This window comes from Giraffa tippelskirchi, chromosome 4 (genome assembly GCF_054371585.1).
Source record: "Giraffa tippelskirchi isolate mGirTip1 chromosome 4, T2T-mGirTip1v1.2.pri, whole genome shotgun sequence".
In the NCBI taxonomy this organism is placed as follows: Eukaryota; Metazoa; Chordata; class Mammalia; order Artiodactyla; family Giraffidae; genus Giraffa; species Giraffa tippelskirchi.
In genome coordinates, this window is record NC_137278.1 from 188,941,671 (window position 1) to 188,958,789 (window position 17,119).

Genomic DNA, 17,119 nt, shown 5'->3' on the forward strand with positions numbered 1-17,119 from the left:
TTTTTGAAAACATCCATTCACTGATTTTATTTTTCATTTCACAAGATTATTAAGTGGCTAACTGTTGGGATTAAAAGGATTATTATTTTTTAAGTTTTTTTTGATGTGGACAATTTTTAAAGTCTTCATTGAATTCGCTACAATGTTGCTTCTGTTTTATGCTTTGTTTTTTTTGGCCAGGAAGCATGTGGGATCTTAGTTCCCTGACTAGGGATGAAACACACATCCCGGGCATTGGATGGTAAAGTCCTAACCATTATATCACCAGGGGAGTCCCTACAAGGATTATCAAAACAGGATACTTGTTTATGAAACTCATAGCACATGGAGGAGGCAGACGCAAAATCAGAGGATTGTGACCACTTACAGTGCAGGGGGATGGAGCGATACCCCTGGGATTAGGCAGGGGAGGGAAGGGAGAAGGGTCTCTTGAGACGAGGAAGGCTTGATAAAGAGATGACATCTGAGCTGACACTCTGAGTAGGGGTGTATTTAGAGAATGGGAGGAGACGAACACTTCAAAGAAATGGAACAGCATGGAGCAGTTACACTGGGATCTGCCTACATTCTTAAGGCAGCAAAAACCATTGTTAACTGCTAGCGGTTAAGCAGTGATTTGTTTCTTGTAAATATCAATAAATGGTGAGTTCTTGAGGGCTTATGTTATATTGAAACCAACAACCATTGTTTCCATTGTCTATATTAAATGGTCAGCAAGCATTTTCTGCAAAGGGCAGATAGATATTTTAGATTCTGTGGATCATACAGTCTCTGCTGCAACTACTCAAGCCTGATGTAGGACATAAATAGTCATAGAAAATCAGTAAACAAGTTTGTGGCTATGTTTCAATAAAATGTTACTTACGGACAGTGGTATTTGAATTATATAATTTCCATATATTATTTCTTGTGAAATAGTATTCTTCCTTTAATTTTTTCCAAGTTTTAAAAGGTAAAACTCATTCTTAATGTAAAGGCTTCACCAAGCAGCCTCTTTTTGTTCATCCCCTGATCCATCCTGTGAGGAAGGGTTGTTTCTAAGCAGAGAAGTGAGTTTTAATGAGGAAGTTCCTATTGTTCGTCTTCAACAAAAAGCACATTCCACTGGAGAACACGGTACTAGTAAAACTTCCCTCCTATTTTTAGGACTGCTCTCTGTGAAGGAGCCATAAAGAAGGAACCAGGGTGACTGGGATTGATGTCAGCACCTAGCCTGGCACACCAATATTCAGCTTGAGCTCAAAAGTCTGCCTGACAGGAAAAACAGACTTTTCTGACATCCTAACCACCAGCAATCAACAGCATTTCAAAAGAGCCATGAAACCATGATTAATAAGGTCCAGAAGTACCTTTGAAATAATAAAAACCAAACTACAACAAAATAAGAAACAAAGTCAAACAAAACCCATATCACTACCTCTAAGCCTACGTTTTGATTTATAATGTAAGTATATCCTTATTTTGTATATCCTCCTTATGCTCACATACAGTCAGTATAAGTAGTGGCAACACTTCTTTCCTTAGTCATGCTTGGTGAGCCATGGGTCACCGTGTCTTCTATTACCCTGGGTGACTCTGAGACGGAACAGTGCAGCCTTCTGATTCCACGTCCTCTGGCTGTCTGGACCAAGCATTTTATCCACATCACCCTTCGGAAGATGGGAAACAAGCACGTTTTATGTGGCATTTTTCTCTTGGAGGAAGCAGTGTCGCCAAGTCTAAAGCACTCACAGTCTCCCATGAAGGAGGATGGGTTTCCTGACCCCGGGGATTCCCTCAGCATGGGGACGGCCCCTGCAGCTCTGCTCCCTGACTTACGTAGTTGATCCGGAAGTGTCTACAAGCCCAGTCGTCCTGCTCTTCCTCCGACATCATCTCCACCGTGATGTCGCCATAAGCTATGGGTTCTTCTGTGAATGGCCAGTAATGATCACATTTCACCTGAGGGGACAATAGCGTAACCTTTTAAGACCAACAGGCTGGGGAAGAAACAGTCAGTGCTCATTTAGAGAAAGCAAATGACTGGCCTCTGAAGAATCGTATAGGATTACAGTAAGGATGAAGAATGGAGCCAGGGGAACACACACCTATGTAATGTTTTCTCCTTTGTTTCCATCAAAGGGGCTGTCAAAGTAACTAACTGCATAAACCCGTATGATTTTAAACATTTTTCTTGGGAAGCCTATATAATTACACCCACACCATTTTAAAATTTTTAATTGGAGGATAATTGCTTTAGCATATGGTATTGGCTTCAGCCATAAAGCAACGTGAATCAATCCCAAGTACACATATGTCCCCTCCCTTCTAAGCCTCCTTCCCCCCACACAGTGAGCACTTATTCCCTGGCAGTGGCTGGTGCAGGTTTTACTGCTAACTGGGGCTGAATCCTTTACTTTCAAAGGATTGAAAGTACTTACCCTCCTTTTCTCATTACACTGTGTGAGCATGACAATAATCTGGGACTTCTGTTGCAAGACCATCTTCCAAAAGTCGTTTCTGGTTTCAGGCAGTGGCCCCTGTGTGGCAATGTACTCCTGGGGCGAATTGTATCCCTAGAAGGCAAAGACAAAGTTGTCACCTAAGGAGCTAAAGTGAGTCACTCAGTCATGTCCAACTCTTTGCGACCCCAAGGACTGTAACCCACCAGGCTCCTCTGTTAGTGGAATTCTCTGGGCAAGAATACTGGAGTGGGTTGCCATTCCCTTCTCCAGGGGATCTTCCCAACCCAGGGATTAAACCTGGGTCTCCTGCATTACAGGCAGATTCTCTATCATCTAATCCACCAGGGAAGCCCCAAAATCAACATCAAATGCTGTTGCACATAAATGAGAAGAAACTGAGAATTTACTAGGGATAAACCTGGTGAAGGAAAACGCACCTATATTATGTTTTCTCCTTTTTTTTTTTTTTCCATCAAAGAGACAGTCATAGTAACTAACTGCACAAATCCATGTGATTTTAAACATTTTTCTTGGGAAGCCTATAAAATCACACCCACACCTTTCTACAATAACAACCACGTGTCTATACAGATACATTCTAAAAGCACAGGTTGGTGCTGACACTGAAATTTAAGCACAGCAAAGTAGATCTTTAGTATAATTATCTATTTTCACTTTCACTAGTCCTTTTCAAAGATATTTGAATATTATTATTCTCTGGGCTTTTCCCTCTCTATTCTTTTTCTAAAATGGAGTAATGAAAACTATTCTTTAGAGTTGAACTGCTTGGTAAAGAATGACTCTCTACTGAACGGTTTGACTCATCTCTGCAGCCGTAATAGTCTTCCTCTGGCCGGGGTAGAATTTGGATGCCTGGTTTTGTTTGTTTGGTTGGTTTTGGAGGCCTGATTTAAGAATTTTTATTTTTATTTTTTTTTTACTTACAGGAATGTAGTTGGCATTGATGTAGTCTGCACCTTCCTCTTCATTCATGGAGATCAATCTCACTCGGCTAAAGTCATCTGTAAAGAATAAGGAGAAAAATATTAAAAGTCACAGCAGAAGGGTGCAGTTACTATGAAGAATAGTATGGAGGGTCCTTGAAAACTAAACATAGAGTAACTATATGAGCCAGCAATCCCATCCTTGGCATCTATCTGGAAAAGATGAAAACTTTAATTTGAAAAGATGCATGTACCCTAATGTTTAGTGTAGCACTACTAACAATAGCCAAGACATGGAAACAACCTAAGTGTCCATCAACAGACAAATGGATAAAGAAGATGTGGTAAACATACAATATGGACTATCACTCAGGCATAAAAAAAGAATGAAATAATTCCATTTAGATGACCATACTAAGTGAAGTAAGTCAGACAAAAAAAGACAAATATCATATATCACTTATATGTAGAATCTAAAAAAAAAAATGATGCAAATGAACTTATTTAGAACACAGAAATGTACTCACAGATATAGAAAATAAGTTTATGGTTACCAAAGGGGAAATGAGTGGAGGGGAAGGGGGATAGATTAGGAGTTTGGTATTAACAGATACAAAACAAAAGAGAAAAAATGAAAAACATTCAGAGTGTAATGAAGACTTGTCAAGACAATTCTGTACTTAATATTTGTATCCCAAATCAAGTTAAATTGGTCAGTGATAGGGTAGATAGATAAAGTTTATTTTAGCTTTATATTTTAGCCATATCTAAATCTTAGTTTCTTGTTTAAATAAATATATAAATATCTCTCAACCACTATTTCCTCCCCACCAGCCCTCCTGTTCTTAAAGGAGTGGTCTCTAGATTTTGCAGGGAATCGTGGAGAATATGTACAGGAACTAAAATATCTCGTGGGTTGTGTGAAGGCTATCAAATGTAGCCTAAACCTAGGATTTCCATTTCACTCAAGTCTTCCCTGATAGCTCAGCTGGTAAAGAATCTGCCCGCAATGCGGGAGACCTGGGTTTGGTCCCTGGGTTGGTAAGATGCCCTGGAGAAGGGAAAGGCTACCCTACTCCAGTATTCTGTCCTGGGGAATTCCACTGTCCATGGAGTAGCAAAGAGTCGGACACGACTGAGCACCTTTCACTTTCACTTTCAGGGATATCCAGAGAATTCACTACCTCTGGGAAGCCTAGAGAAAAGAAGATGGTGTTGATGGGCTTTTTATAAATGGACTTCAAATGAAGATAATAAATCCTGAAATGTGTACAGATGTAAAGCGTTATATGATAATGTGCTGTGCTTAGTCGCTTCAGTCTTGTCTGACTCTGTGCAACCCTATGGACTGTGCAGCCTTCCAGGCTCCTCTGTCCATGGGATTCTCCAGGCAAGAATACTGGAATGGGTTCTCATGCCCTCCTCCAGGGTATCTTCCTGACTCCAGGATCGAACCTGAAGCTCCTGCACCTCCTGCATTGCAGGCAGATTCTTTACCACTGAGCCACAAGGGATGTTCATGATAATATTAATCCTACCTAATTTTGTCAAAAACCCTCATGAAGGAGGCTTCTCTTGGTAAAGGTTTGCACTTTTCTCTTCTTTCCCAGCCCCCACTAGAGTGTAGCAGAGAGGAATGTTAAATCTATACTAAAAGTGTTTTAATGGTCCTATTAAGTACTTTGTGTTACTTTTTCTTCGAATGTTGCTTTTACTGCAAAATCCTAAGGAACAGCAGAACTTGCCAGAAGTAAGAAAGGAGCCTTTTTCACACGTTGCATTTCCTTTCTATTTGCCTCCTTCCACTGTCAATGAATTGACTGAAAATAGGTTATGAGCACAATTTATCTTATCCCTTAGTTGGCTAAGATGTTTTGATCTCCAAAGGGTCAAAGGGTCAGTTTTTTCTGTTCAGATACAATTCGTTTAAAAGCATGATAATTAAATCTTCCTACACACAACAAGATCTAATGATATCAAAGCACCAATGCTATCAATGCGATTGCAGACATGGCCTTGAGGATACAGATCATTCCTGGCCTGGCTAGAGGTTGGTGGAACTGATTCATCTGCTATAACAGCCCTTCAGCCTTTGGAAGACAAGAGCAGGATTAGCATTATTGACCGTCTTACATGGTAGGATATTTGTGTAACGATTTTTACATCGGTTCAGTGGAAGGTCTGCAGCAAAGTGTGGAATATCCAGTCCAATCAACTTCAATTCCTGTAAATGACAGAGAAAAGATTTAAGATTCCATCAGAGGGATTATTTGATAGAAGTCATTTGCAAAGAATAAGAACAAAAATATTAAAATTTAGAGTGGAAAAGTGTAGCCAATATGCTGTACAGTACAGAGTTTCCTTAAAAACTAAAACCAGAGTTACCATATGATCCAGCAATCCCACTCCTGTGGGACTGGATTATTGTTCACACTGGTTTATTGCTCATCGTGGATTGTTTTTCACTTCCTGTCTCTAATAGAACTACCACAGTGACCACACCCCTTTGCCTTATGATGTTGCAGAGGCTTCCCTGGTGGCTCAGATGGTAGAGAATCTGCCTGCAATGCAGGAGACCCAGGTTTTATTTCTGAGTCTGGAATACCCGCTGGAAGAGGAAATGGCAATGCACTCCAGTATTCTTGCCTGGAGAATCCCATGGACAGAGGAGTCTGGTGTGTTATAGTCCATGGGGTCACAGACAGCAGACACAACTGAGTGACTAACACTTTCACTTTTCTTTTGGCTCCCTTTTGAAACAAAGTATACTTTTCCATTCTACTTCTGTCATTTTGCTTTTGGCCAACGAAGTTGGGTGGAACTCATGTCCAATCTGAAGCTTTAAATGTGTTTGCTCAGCTTGATTTGCTTCCTTGGGCTTCTGCCATATGGTGGAAAAGAATGTGCCCAGAGAAACTGCTGATCCCAGGATGAGAAGACACATGGAACAGACCTGACCCCGACTCACAGCCTGAAGCAGAACCATCTCAGCTGTCCTCCAGCCCCACGAGTAAAAAAACTAATTGTAGGTCACCAAGATTTTGAGATCATTTCTTATATAGTTTTACTGCAGTAGTGTCTAACTAATGTAATACATAAATACCTTGGATAGCTAAGTGATCCCTGAGAGAAGGTAAAAATTGTGTGTACATTCTCAAGGTGTGGAAGATTTGAAAACAGAAGTATGTTTCAGAGTTTTCAGGAGATACAAGGTAACTTGAAATTTATGCAGTTGGCAAAAATATTTCCTATCCTATGAGAAATTTAATACTAAATTATATGAGAAATAGGTATATCTCCTATAAGCAATGAACTTTCAAGAAAGTATAATAGAGGAGAGAGTGAGGAACAAAAAGTATGGAACACTCTCTGTGTTACAAGATATTGGATTGACAGGCACTAGAAGTCTGTCTGTTCTGTGATCCGTTGGATCATAGAAAAAGCAAGAGAATTCCAAACAAACATCTACTTCTGCTTCATTGACTCTGCTAAAGCCTTTAGCTAGGTGGATCACAACAAACTGTGGAAAATTCTTAAAGAGATGGGAATACCAGACCATCTTACCTGCCTCCTGAGAAACCTGTATGCAGGTCAAGAAGAAACAGTTAGAGCCAGACCTGGAACAACAGACTGGTTCCAAATTGAGAAAGGAGTACATCAAGGCTGTATATTGTCAACCTGTTTTTTTAACTTACATGCGGAATACATTATGCAAAATGACGGGCTGGATGAAGCACAAGCCACAATCAAGATTGCCAGGAGAAATATCAATAACCTCAGATATGCAGAAGACACCACCCTTATGCCAGGAAGCAAAGAGGAACTAAAGAGCCTCTTGATGAAAGTGAAAGAGGAGAGTGAAAAAGCTGGCTTAAATCTCAACATTCAGAAAACTAAGATCATGGCATCCAGTCCTATCACTTCATGGCAAATAGACGGGGAAACAACGGAAACAGTGAGACTTTATTTTCTTGGGCTCCAAAATCACTGCAGATGGTAACTACAGCCATGAAATTAAAAGACACTTGCTCCTTGGAAGAAAAGCTATGATAAACCTAGACAGTGTGTTAAAAAGCAGAGACATTTCTTTGCCAACAAAGGTCCATATAGTCAAAGCTACGGTTTTCCCAGTAGTCATGTATGGATGTAAGAGTTGGACTATAAAGAAGGATGACCTTCAAGGAATTGATGCTTTTGAACTGTGGTGTTGGAGAAGACTCTTGAGAGTCCCTTGGACAAGCAAGGAGATCCAACCAGTCCATCCTAAAGGAATCAATCCTTAATATTCATTAGAAAGACTGATGCTGAAGCTGAAGCTCCAATACTTCGGCCACCTAATGAGAAGAGCCAACTCACTAGAAAAGATCCTGATTCTGGGGAAGATTGAAGGCAGGAGGAGAAGGAGATGACAGAGGATGAGATGGTTGGATGGCATCACCAACTCAATGGACGTGAGTTTGAGCAAGCTCCGGGAGATGGTTGAAGGTCAGGGAAGCCTGGAGTGCTGCAGTCCATGAGGTCACAAAGAGTAAGACACAACTGAGTGACTAAACAACAACAAAGAAATCTGGTAATGAAACTGCAAAATAGTGGGTGGGCAAACCCTTCCATGAAAATAGGAACATCCAAATATTTGCTTATGTGTATCAGGACTATTATAAATTCTGTTATCAGGAACTGCATTGTTACAGCAATTTTTATATAAGCAGACAACCAACATACCTCAGAAAGTCTACATTACTGGAAAACGGGGTTTCTGAGCAGCTATGTTATGCACGTGGAAGGAAACAAGGGGTTGGAGTCAGACTGCCTGAGTTTCCCCAGAGGCGTCATTTATGGTCTACAAGAATGGTGCTCCCTGGAGTTGTGCAGTGCACAACCAATGCAGCAGATCCCGTACAAATCTGAAGGCAATATTATGTAACCATATGTCTATGTAACCCTCTACAAATGGGTTACATAGATAGTATGCATTTTTCTAAAAGACTATTAAGTGAAGAAGTAGAGACACCACTTGCTGGAAATTTTATTTACTTATATGGGATGCTGGGGCTTCCCCAGTGGCTCGGCAGTAAAAAATCTGCCTACAATGCAGGAGACGCAGGAGACACAGGTTTGATCCCTGGATTGGGAAGACCCCCTGGAAGAGGCCATGACAACCCACTCCAATATTCTCACCTGGAGAGTCACATGGACAGAGGAGCCTGGCGGGCTATAGTCCATAGAGTCGCAAAGAGTGGACACAACAGAAGCAACTGAGCATGCATGGGATGCTACTCTTCATGATTCCTCCCAATTATTACTTCAAAGAATCAGAAGCTAGAGGAACACTTTTTAGGGGAAGGAATTTTGGAGTGCCTTTGAAAGACTTTTGAGAGGAGCTGGAGACATTTGATCATGTTTTGAGAGATTGAACAGTAACACTTTGTGTGTGTGTGTGTGTGTGTGTGTGTGCCTTTAGTGTCTTGGTTCAAGTGCTCGTGCAAAGCAAATATTGTAGACACCCAGTTCTTGAGACTCCTGCTGCATCCACAAAGAAATTCGTTGGTAGCTTAGGGTGTGTGCTAAATGAAATTGGAAGGCAAGCTGTAGACAGCATGGATGAACTGACTTGATTATCCAGATTTCTCTCTTTTTTTGATTTTTTATCACTTTTGGCTTTTCAGGCTCACAAAATGTCAAGCTCTTGGCCCAAGTCGAAGTCAATCTCAAGACCAACAGTTCTGACTTTGATCTTCAATTTACACATTTGAATGTTTTTTCTATCTCAGTCAAAACCCTTGCTTGCCAAATGCCATCAAACAGAAGTTTGTCATTTTTTCTTTTATAACTGTTTTTTTTCCATTTTAAAAAGGATTGTCAAAGACTGATTATATTGTTCTCCTAAGAACCAAAACTTATTTTTAGCAAACTTCAACCTAACCAGTATTATTTTTAGGTTACTTCCTTTTGGCAGCTCTAAGCTTACTTAAATGATGCTTCCTTTGCTTAAAATATTTTGGAAACATACCTCCTTTGGGGAGTGTCTTTATAGATAAAACTGTCTAAATATTTCTCTGTTTTATTTAAATAAAGTTATATAAATAAATTTATCTATTTATGTAAATATCTGGCTTATTTTGGTGGAACACTTATAAAGTGTGTGTGCATGTATGCCTATTCATGTCCAACTCTTTGTGACCTCATGGAGCCCACCAAACTCCTCTGTCCATAGGATTTTCCAGGCAAGAATGCTGGAGTGGGTTGCCATTTCCTCTGCCAGGAGATCTTCCAGACCCAGAGATTGAACCTGTGTCTCCTACATTGGTGGACTGATTCTTTACCACTGAGCCACCTGGGAAGCCCTTATAAACTGTGGGGTCTTGAAAAAGTAGGTTAACTAGTTCTCTCATTGTTTAATTCTCTGTAACTTGTTAGTTTAATTATGTGTAAGATAAGCTTAATAATTTTTCCATACCTCTCCGATATATGGTGGCTATCAAATGGAATGATTAAGCTTAGTAAATATCAATGCAACACTTATTGATCATGATTGTGAAATGCTTCTGCTAGGATTCTTTGTTTTGCTTTGTCTGGCTCCATTATTTCTCCCTCCTTTGCCATTTGTGCTAACTGTACAACTCTCTTTGCTAAGCCCTCACTTTGAAAACAGAGTGATCAACCACAGGAAAAGGCCTCCAGTATGAAAAGAAACTGTGGAAACAGATTGAGAGTGAGCACTAGAGCACATATGGAAGCTGACTGGCTGATAGAACTTTAATTGTGTGTTGCTTTCCTGCTGTAAATGCCTTAAGTTGATAAGAGACGCTTAATTGGCTGAACACTGTAAATGTAAATTGCCAAAGTTAAATTGCAGCAAAGCAGGGAAGGCGAGGGAACACAAAATGCCTTGCAATCTTTTGTAATTTAGCCTGTCACTAAGTAGGAAATTAAATACTAAGTTTCTAGCCCAGTAGCTTCGCAGTTATTTTCTTTCCAGCCAGACGGAAACTCCAGTGGCTTAAATCTTCATGAACGCAAAGTATGAGGTGATAGCCTGAAACCCACATAAATCATTTTTGAATTTTCTTTTGCCAGTTTTGTTTCTAATATAATTTATCATTGAGGTTTTTTTCCTAGGTTACTCAGTCATCTATCATGGGCTAAACGTGATCTCTCCAAAGATATGTCCACATTGGAACCTTGTTAAGAAAGAGTCTTTGCAGTTGTAATTAAGGATCACAAGATAAGATCATTCTGTATTATCTGGATGAGTTCTGAAGCTAATGATAAGTGTCCTTATAAAAGTCCCCAGGAGGGGCTTTCCTGGTGGTCCAGTGGTTAAGACTCCAGGCTTCTAATGCAGGGGATGTGGGTTCAATCCCTGGTCGAAGAACTAAAATCCCACGTGCCATGTGGCATGATCAAGAAAAAAAAAAGATGAAGGCAATGTCCAACATTAAATAAAATAGAGTAACATAAACCAGAATAAGATAAAAGAGAGAAGAAGAGAGACATATGAAGATGAAGGCACTGATTAGAGCTATATAGCTACAAGCCAAAGATGCCCGGGTCCACCAGAAGCTGGAAGAGACAAAGAGAGATACTCCCCTTGAGATTTCGGAGGGAGCATGGCCTTGCTAGCACTCTAATTTTAGACATCTGGCCTCTAGAACTGTGAGAAAGTACATTTCTGTGGTTTTAAGTAATCAAGATTACGGTAATTTGTTGTGGCAGCCCCCTAGAAAACGAACAGAGTGACTGAAGCTGGTGGCAGTCTGTGTTGTGTCGGCTGTGTTTGAAGCATACAGTCTTGAAAATCAGAGCACAAACACATGCACTGTATTTGTCAGGTTGGGTTGCCATAAGAAAATACCACAGGCTGAGCAGCTGGAACAGAAATGCCCTTGTCATAGTTCTGGAAGCTAAGATGTCCAAGAATACGGTACTGGAAAGGTAGGTTTCGGGGCTTCCCCAGTGGCTCAAATGATAAAGAATCTGTCCACAATGTGGAGCCCTGGGTTTGATCCCTGGGTCAGGAAGATCCCCTGGAGAAGGGAATGGCTACCCATTCCAGTATTCTTACCTGGAGAACCCCATAGACAGAGGAACCTCACCGGTTATAGTCCATGAGGTTGCAAAGAGTCAGACACTACTGAGCAACTAACACACACACATATATAGGTGTATGTATGTGTGTGTGTATATATATATATGTATACATAAGGTACAGTAAGTCTAACTGTAAGCGACTAACATTTTCACTTTCACTTCAAAGTAGGTTTCATTGTGAGGCTTCCCTTTGTTTGTAAGTGGCCACCATCTTGGCTGTGTGCTCACATGATCTTTTGTTTGTGTGCACATGGTGGGCATTGGGAGGAAGAGAGAGCAAGGTCTCTGGTGTCTCTTCTTATTAATACAAGGGAATTAATCCCATCATGAGGGCTCCATCCCCATGATCTTATTTAACACTAACTATCTCCCAAAGGCTCCATCTCTGAATACCATCACACTAGGGCTTGGACTTCAACATATGAATTTTGGAAGTGGGGGCACCTTCAGTCCATAACACGGACCACCATCTCCTGAGAAGAGCACAAGTTGTATTCTGGCTTTAGAGTCTATAACAATGTCAGCAGCTAAGAAGCACTTGTTTGCTTTGGGATAAGGTTGGACCTTAGAGTCCGATGAGCTAGACAACTAGACTACAAGCCAAGCCAGGAGAAGCAAGGTGACCCATGGTGCTGACATGAGAGGTTCCATCTAGGGCAAGTGAAAAGTCCTGTGGGGCTGAGCAATGACTGGTTACTTTTCAGGTAAACCCAAAGGGAGAAGAAAGGATTTAGAACAAGATATCTAGTGAGGCTCTGTATTAGTTCCCTAGGGCTGTCATAACAAAGTGCCACAAGCTGGGTGGCTTAAAAATAACAGGAATTTCTCATCTAATAATAAAGAAGGGTAGAAACCCCAAATCAAGTTGCCAGCAGGGACATATGTCATCTTGAACCTACAGGGGCATCTTTCTTTGCCTCTTCCTAGCTTCTGAAGGTTTGCTGGCAATCCTTCGTGCTCCCTCACTTGCAAGGGCATGATTCCAAGTTCAGTCTCTGCCTTTGCCATCATCTGGTCTTCTTCTTTGTCTCTGTGTCTTCTGTCTTTTCATAAGGACAACAGACATATTGGATTAAGAGCCTACCCTACTCCGGTATGAACTCATTCATTTTAATTACATCTGCGATAACTCTATTTGCAAATATGGTCACATTCTGAGGAATGAGTGATTAGGGTTCGAACATATCTTTTGGACAATATGAGTCAAACTTTAATAGGTACTCTGAAGGAAGAATGGGAAACTTGGACACGATGGAAGACTGGAAAAGAACAAAGTCAGCCTCGGGAAAGTCTAGCAGTAGCTAGTAGGGCCCTGGATTCTAGGATGGGATTTAAGGGAAATATTCCAATCACTGGACAAATTGCTAGTACCGGCACTTGAAGCTGAGATCAAACCGAGGCAAGGAGGGAGAGCAGAGAAAAATCAGGTCTGGGAACAAAGTAAGAACCCTGGCATAGGACTGTTGAAGATTTGAGTTGATTTATTTCAGGAGTGCTGCAGGTAGATCTCCAGGGAACTGGACTGAAACAAGTAAAAACAGCTACAAATAACCAGAAATCAAAGATCATCTCCTGTGAACCATGTGGCAAGTGGTATAGTTTTGTTTTGACCTTTACAGCCACATTTCTAAGCAAAGGTGGTGAGGACTCTCCCTAGCATGCCAGTCAAACACAAAGCAGAGAAATTAATGGCAAAATGAGCAATATGTGCCATGTCTTGTGGGCGCTCCAATTCTGAGCTCTAAAGTCTGGATCTTCAAAATGTTTTCAACATGAGACACAGGAAATGAGGAATTGAATCTAATCCCTGGATCTCAAACCTCCTTAAGAAAAGATGTAGGTTTTCATCAGAAGGATAATCAATCTTTCCAGCATATTCAAAATCAGATGTAAAGTTAAAAAAGGAATTTGTTCAGAAAATGCAAATTAGCAACTAGTATAGCTTCATGTTGGCCTTCCCAGGTGGCTCAGTGGTAAAGAATCTGCTTGCAACGCAGGAGATTCAGGTTCCATCCCTGAGTCATGAAGATCCCCTGGAGAAGGAAATGGCAACCTGGCTCCAGTATTCTTGCCTGGGAAATCCCATGGATAGAGGAACCTGGTGGGCTACATATCCACAAGGTCGCAGAGTGGCACACGACTTAGCAACTGAGTACATACACATGTAGCTTTATGTATGACTTACAGTTGTACTGGTAATACATGTAAACCTAGACATTAGTTTCAATTTTCATGATGCTTATAAATGATGTAATTTCTCAATATGAGCATGATCTTTCAAGGTCAGTGTCAAAATGAATACATTTGACAAAGTGTATTTTGTCACTTTGAATGAATATGAATACAAAGTGAATAAGCATTAATATAAATGGAATAAATAACTGTACAGATACTGACTTTAGCTAGTCTAATTGATTCAGCCATCTCTATATGCCCTTGAACTCAATAGACCTGAATCTGAGCAAACTTCAGGAGACAGTAGAGAACAGTGGAGCTGGGAGTGCTACAGTTCATGGAGTCGCAGAGTTGGACAGGACTTAATGACTGAACTCCACAGCAACAACAAATGCTCTTGAGGTCCCATTAGAGCAAGAAACATTTTTCATTCTTAAGCCTCCATTAATGATCAAGTTCTGGAAAATGTGAGGGTTGCCATGCGAAAGGTTTGACGTGCACCCTGAAATCAAGTGTGGATGCACAATGGGTCTTTGAAAACAGATGAGGTTCCTCTGACTCTGAACCTGAGGATGTGGGGGTGGGGTGGAGCTGAAGGCTGTCAACTCCTGGGAGGCTGTCAAATGAAAAAGGAAGTGAGTCAGACCACTGGGTCACTGCTTAAGCAAATGTTAGTCGAAAACCTACAATCTGAGCCTGTGATTGAATACAGACTTCTAGAGAGTAATCTGTATTTTCTCACCAGAGCATAGATACAGTATCAGAACTTGGCACCAAATAAATTACGTATTTTACCAATAATGTTCTAAGAACAAAGGGATATGCAAAAAAGATGAATAATAAATAAAAACATTAAACATATCTCGAAGCCATGGTGTGATGGCTGATTCTATGCATTAACTTGGCTACACTCTAGCACCAAGTTGCTTGGTCAAACATCAGTCTAGATGTTGGGTGAAGGTTTTTTTTAGTTGCAATTGACATTTAAATCAGTAGACTTGAGAAAGTAGATTAACCTCTATAAAACAAGTGGATCTTATCCACTTAGTTGAAGGTCTCAGAAAAAAGATCAATGACCCCTGACAAAGGAGAATTTCTGTTTCTAGATTGCCTTTGGACTTGGGGGGCAGCATCATCTTATCCCTAGACCCCTTACAGATTTCAAGACTGGCCAGCTTCCACAATTGTGTGAACCAATTTCTTCAAATAAATCCTTCCATTCATCTCTGTATTTATCTATCTATCACCTATCCTCTATTATATGATCATATATAGGATAACATCATATATAGTATAATTATAATAACTATAAAATACAACAGTATAATAATCATATAATATATGATTCCATAATAATATAATTAATTTAACATATATTATATATGTGTGTATGGGCTTCCCTGGTGGCTCAAACAGTAATCTGAGCAATGCAGAATCTGCCTGCAATGCAGGAGACCCAGGTTCTCAATCCTTGAGTCAGGAAGATCCTCTGGAGAAGGGAATAGCTACCCACTCTAGTATGCTTGCCTGGAGAATCCCATGGACAGAGGAACCTGGTGGGTTACAGTCCATGGGGTCGCAAAGAGTCAGACATGACTGACGCAAGCATGCACAACAACAGTTTAGATTTTAAACTGAGTGATGGTCGCCCAGTCGTGTCCACTCCCTGCAACCCCTGGGCTGTAACCTGCCAGGCTCCTCTGTCCATGGGATTCTCCAGGCAAGAATATTGTAGTGGGTTGCCATTTTTTTAAACTGAACATAATTCAACATAACAATTTTGGAAATAATGCTTTCTCTCTCTGGTTTAGCCACGTGGTTCCAGTAAGAACTCCTGTTCTTCTGTGATTCTGCCCTCCCTGACTGCAGACAGTGTGAACAGGCATCATGACCCATGCCAGACAGTCAGAATCCTCCCTCCTACTTTTCAAACAACAAAAAAGGAAGAGAGCCAACGACTCCTTCTGGAAACCGTAGGTGTGATACCCTTGAAATGGAGCAGGACTCTAAGGTCCTTTCTCTTTATGTCCTCTGCCTGCCTTTTGTCTGTGGAAAAACTTTCGCCAAAGAATAAGTTTAATCAGAGAAGTGAGAACATGTAGAAAAGAAACAGTCGAAGGAAACCAAATAATAATAATTAATAATAGTCATTAAGTATAGTCAAGGACTTTTAGTTCCTTCTCAAGGGCTATAGATAATATTCTGATCCATGTCCTGTGAGCTGTCTTATAGATACTGAAACCCCTACCAGGTGGAAGAAGTAAATTATATGATGACTAGACTGTAGCCATGACATAAGCTGCCACAATTTTGAGAATTGGCCTCAAAGAAACGGAAATGAATAGACCCTGGAATTGAAGATTAACTGTACCTAAAACAACCAAGATGATGCTAGTCAGACCACTGATGACCAGTTTCAAGATGACTGTCAAAGCTGACTCCTGTTTCTGCATGTAGCTCCCTCCTTCTGTCTATAAAAGCTCTTGCTCACTGATCATCAGTGGGGAGAGTTGGCCTTTGGACAGGCATCCAAAATAAAGCAAACTTGCCTTTTCAACCATCTGGCCTCTTTAATGGTTTTTGAGCAATCCCACTTTCAGCAACACTCTGAGGCTGTTGGTGTTTCCATTTTCCACTATGAGAAAGAGGTTGGATTGGGCCAGAGAAAGTGAGGCCAAGGCAGAGAGAGAAGTAGAAATGAGAAATTTCTATTTCTCTAAAGAGGGGTTCTCTGGCTCCTGATTTTAGCCATTCTTGAGTCTCAGCTGCTTCCCTGCTCCCCTCCTGGTGTAGCCACTCAATCCTCCCTTTGATTATATGAGAGATCGTAGTTTTCATTTGGACAAGTTCCCTTTATGTTTGGTCTAAACCAGTTTGAATTGTGTTTCTGTCATTCACAACTGAAAAAAAACCATATTTTCTTTTTACTGGAAAATGATTCTCTGAATTTTTTTAAAAAAACTAATGATGCAATTCAGAAGCACAGTAATAGTTACACTGGGGTTTGATGGCATCAACTCAGCAAAGTACTGAAGTTTGCCTGCCAGCAAACGCAGTGATCCTGGTTGTGCCACTGAGATCAAGTCACCTAGTAGGAATTAAAAGACTGAGGCTTTAACGAAGTTGTAAGTGTACCTATATTATATTGTATTGACCAAAAAGTTCATTTGGATTTGTCTGTAAGATGATATGGAAAAATCTAAATGAACCTTTTGGCTAACCCAATCATTTTCATCACCATGATGAGAATTATTTAGATATTTATTTTCTTCTGAGTTTAACCTTATGTTTTCTTATAAAAAGGCTCCTTCTTTCATTGGTACACTTTTCTGAAATACAATCCTCCCATTTTGCTGTTGTTCAGCTGCTAAGTCATGTCTGACTCTTTTGCGGCCCCATGGACGGTAGCCTGCCAGGCTCCTCTGTCCATGGGATTTCCCAGGCAAGAATACTGGGAGTGGGTTG

The 17,119-nt window shown here is 40.6% G+C and overlaps 1 protein-coding gene across 4 annotated transcripts in view; it reads right to left on the reverse strand.

The window, feature by feature from the left end:
- PTPRO (protein tyrosine phosphatase receptor type O) overlaps positions 1-17,119 on the reverse strand; it is a 262,085-nt gene that overhangs the window by 15,027 nt on the left and 229,939 nt on the right. For all 4 annotated transcript variants that reach the window (XM_081589156.1, XM_081589157.1, XM_081589155.1 and 1 more), the window contains 4 exons: positions 5,522-5,612; positions 3,390-3,466; positions 2,421-2,555; positions 1,819-1,941 (listed from right to left, as the gene is read on the reverse strand). In XM_081589156.1, the coding sequence (XP_081445282.1) occupies positions 1,819-1,941; positions 2,421-2,555; positions 3,390-3,466; positions 5,522-5,612 (426 nt within the window). The remainder of the gene's footprint in view (positions 1-1,818; positions 1,942-2,420; positions 2,556-3,389; positions 3,467-5,521; positions 5,613-17,119) is intronic.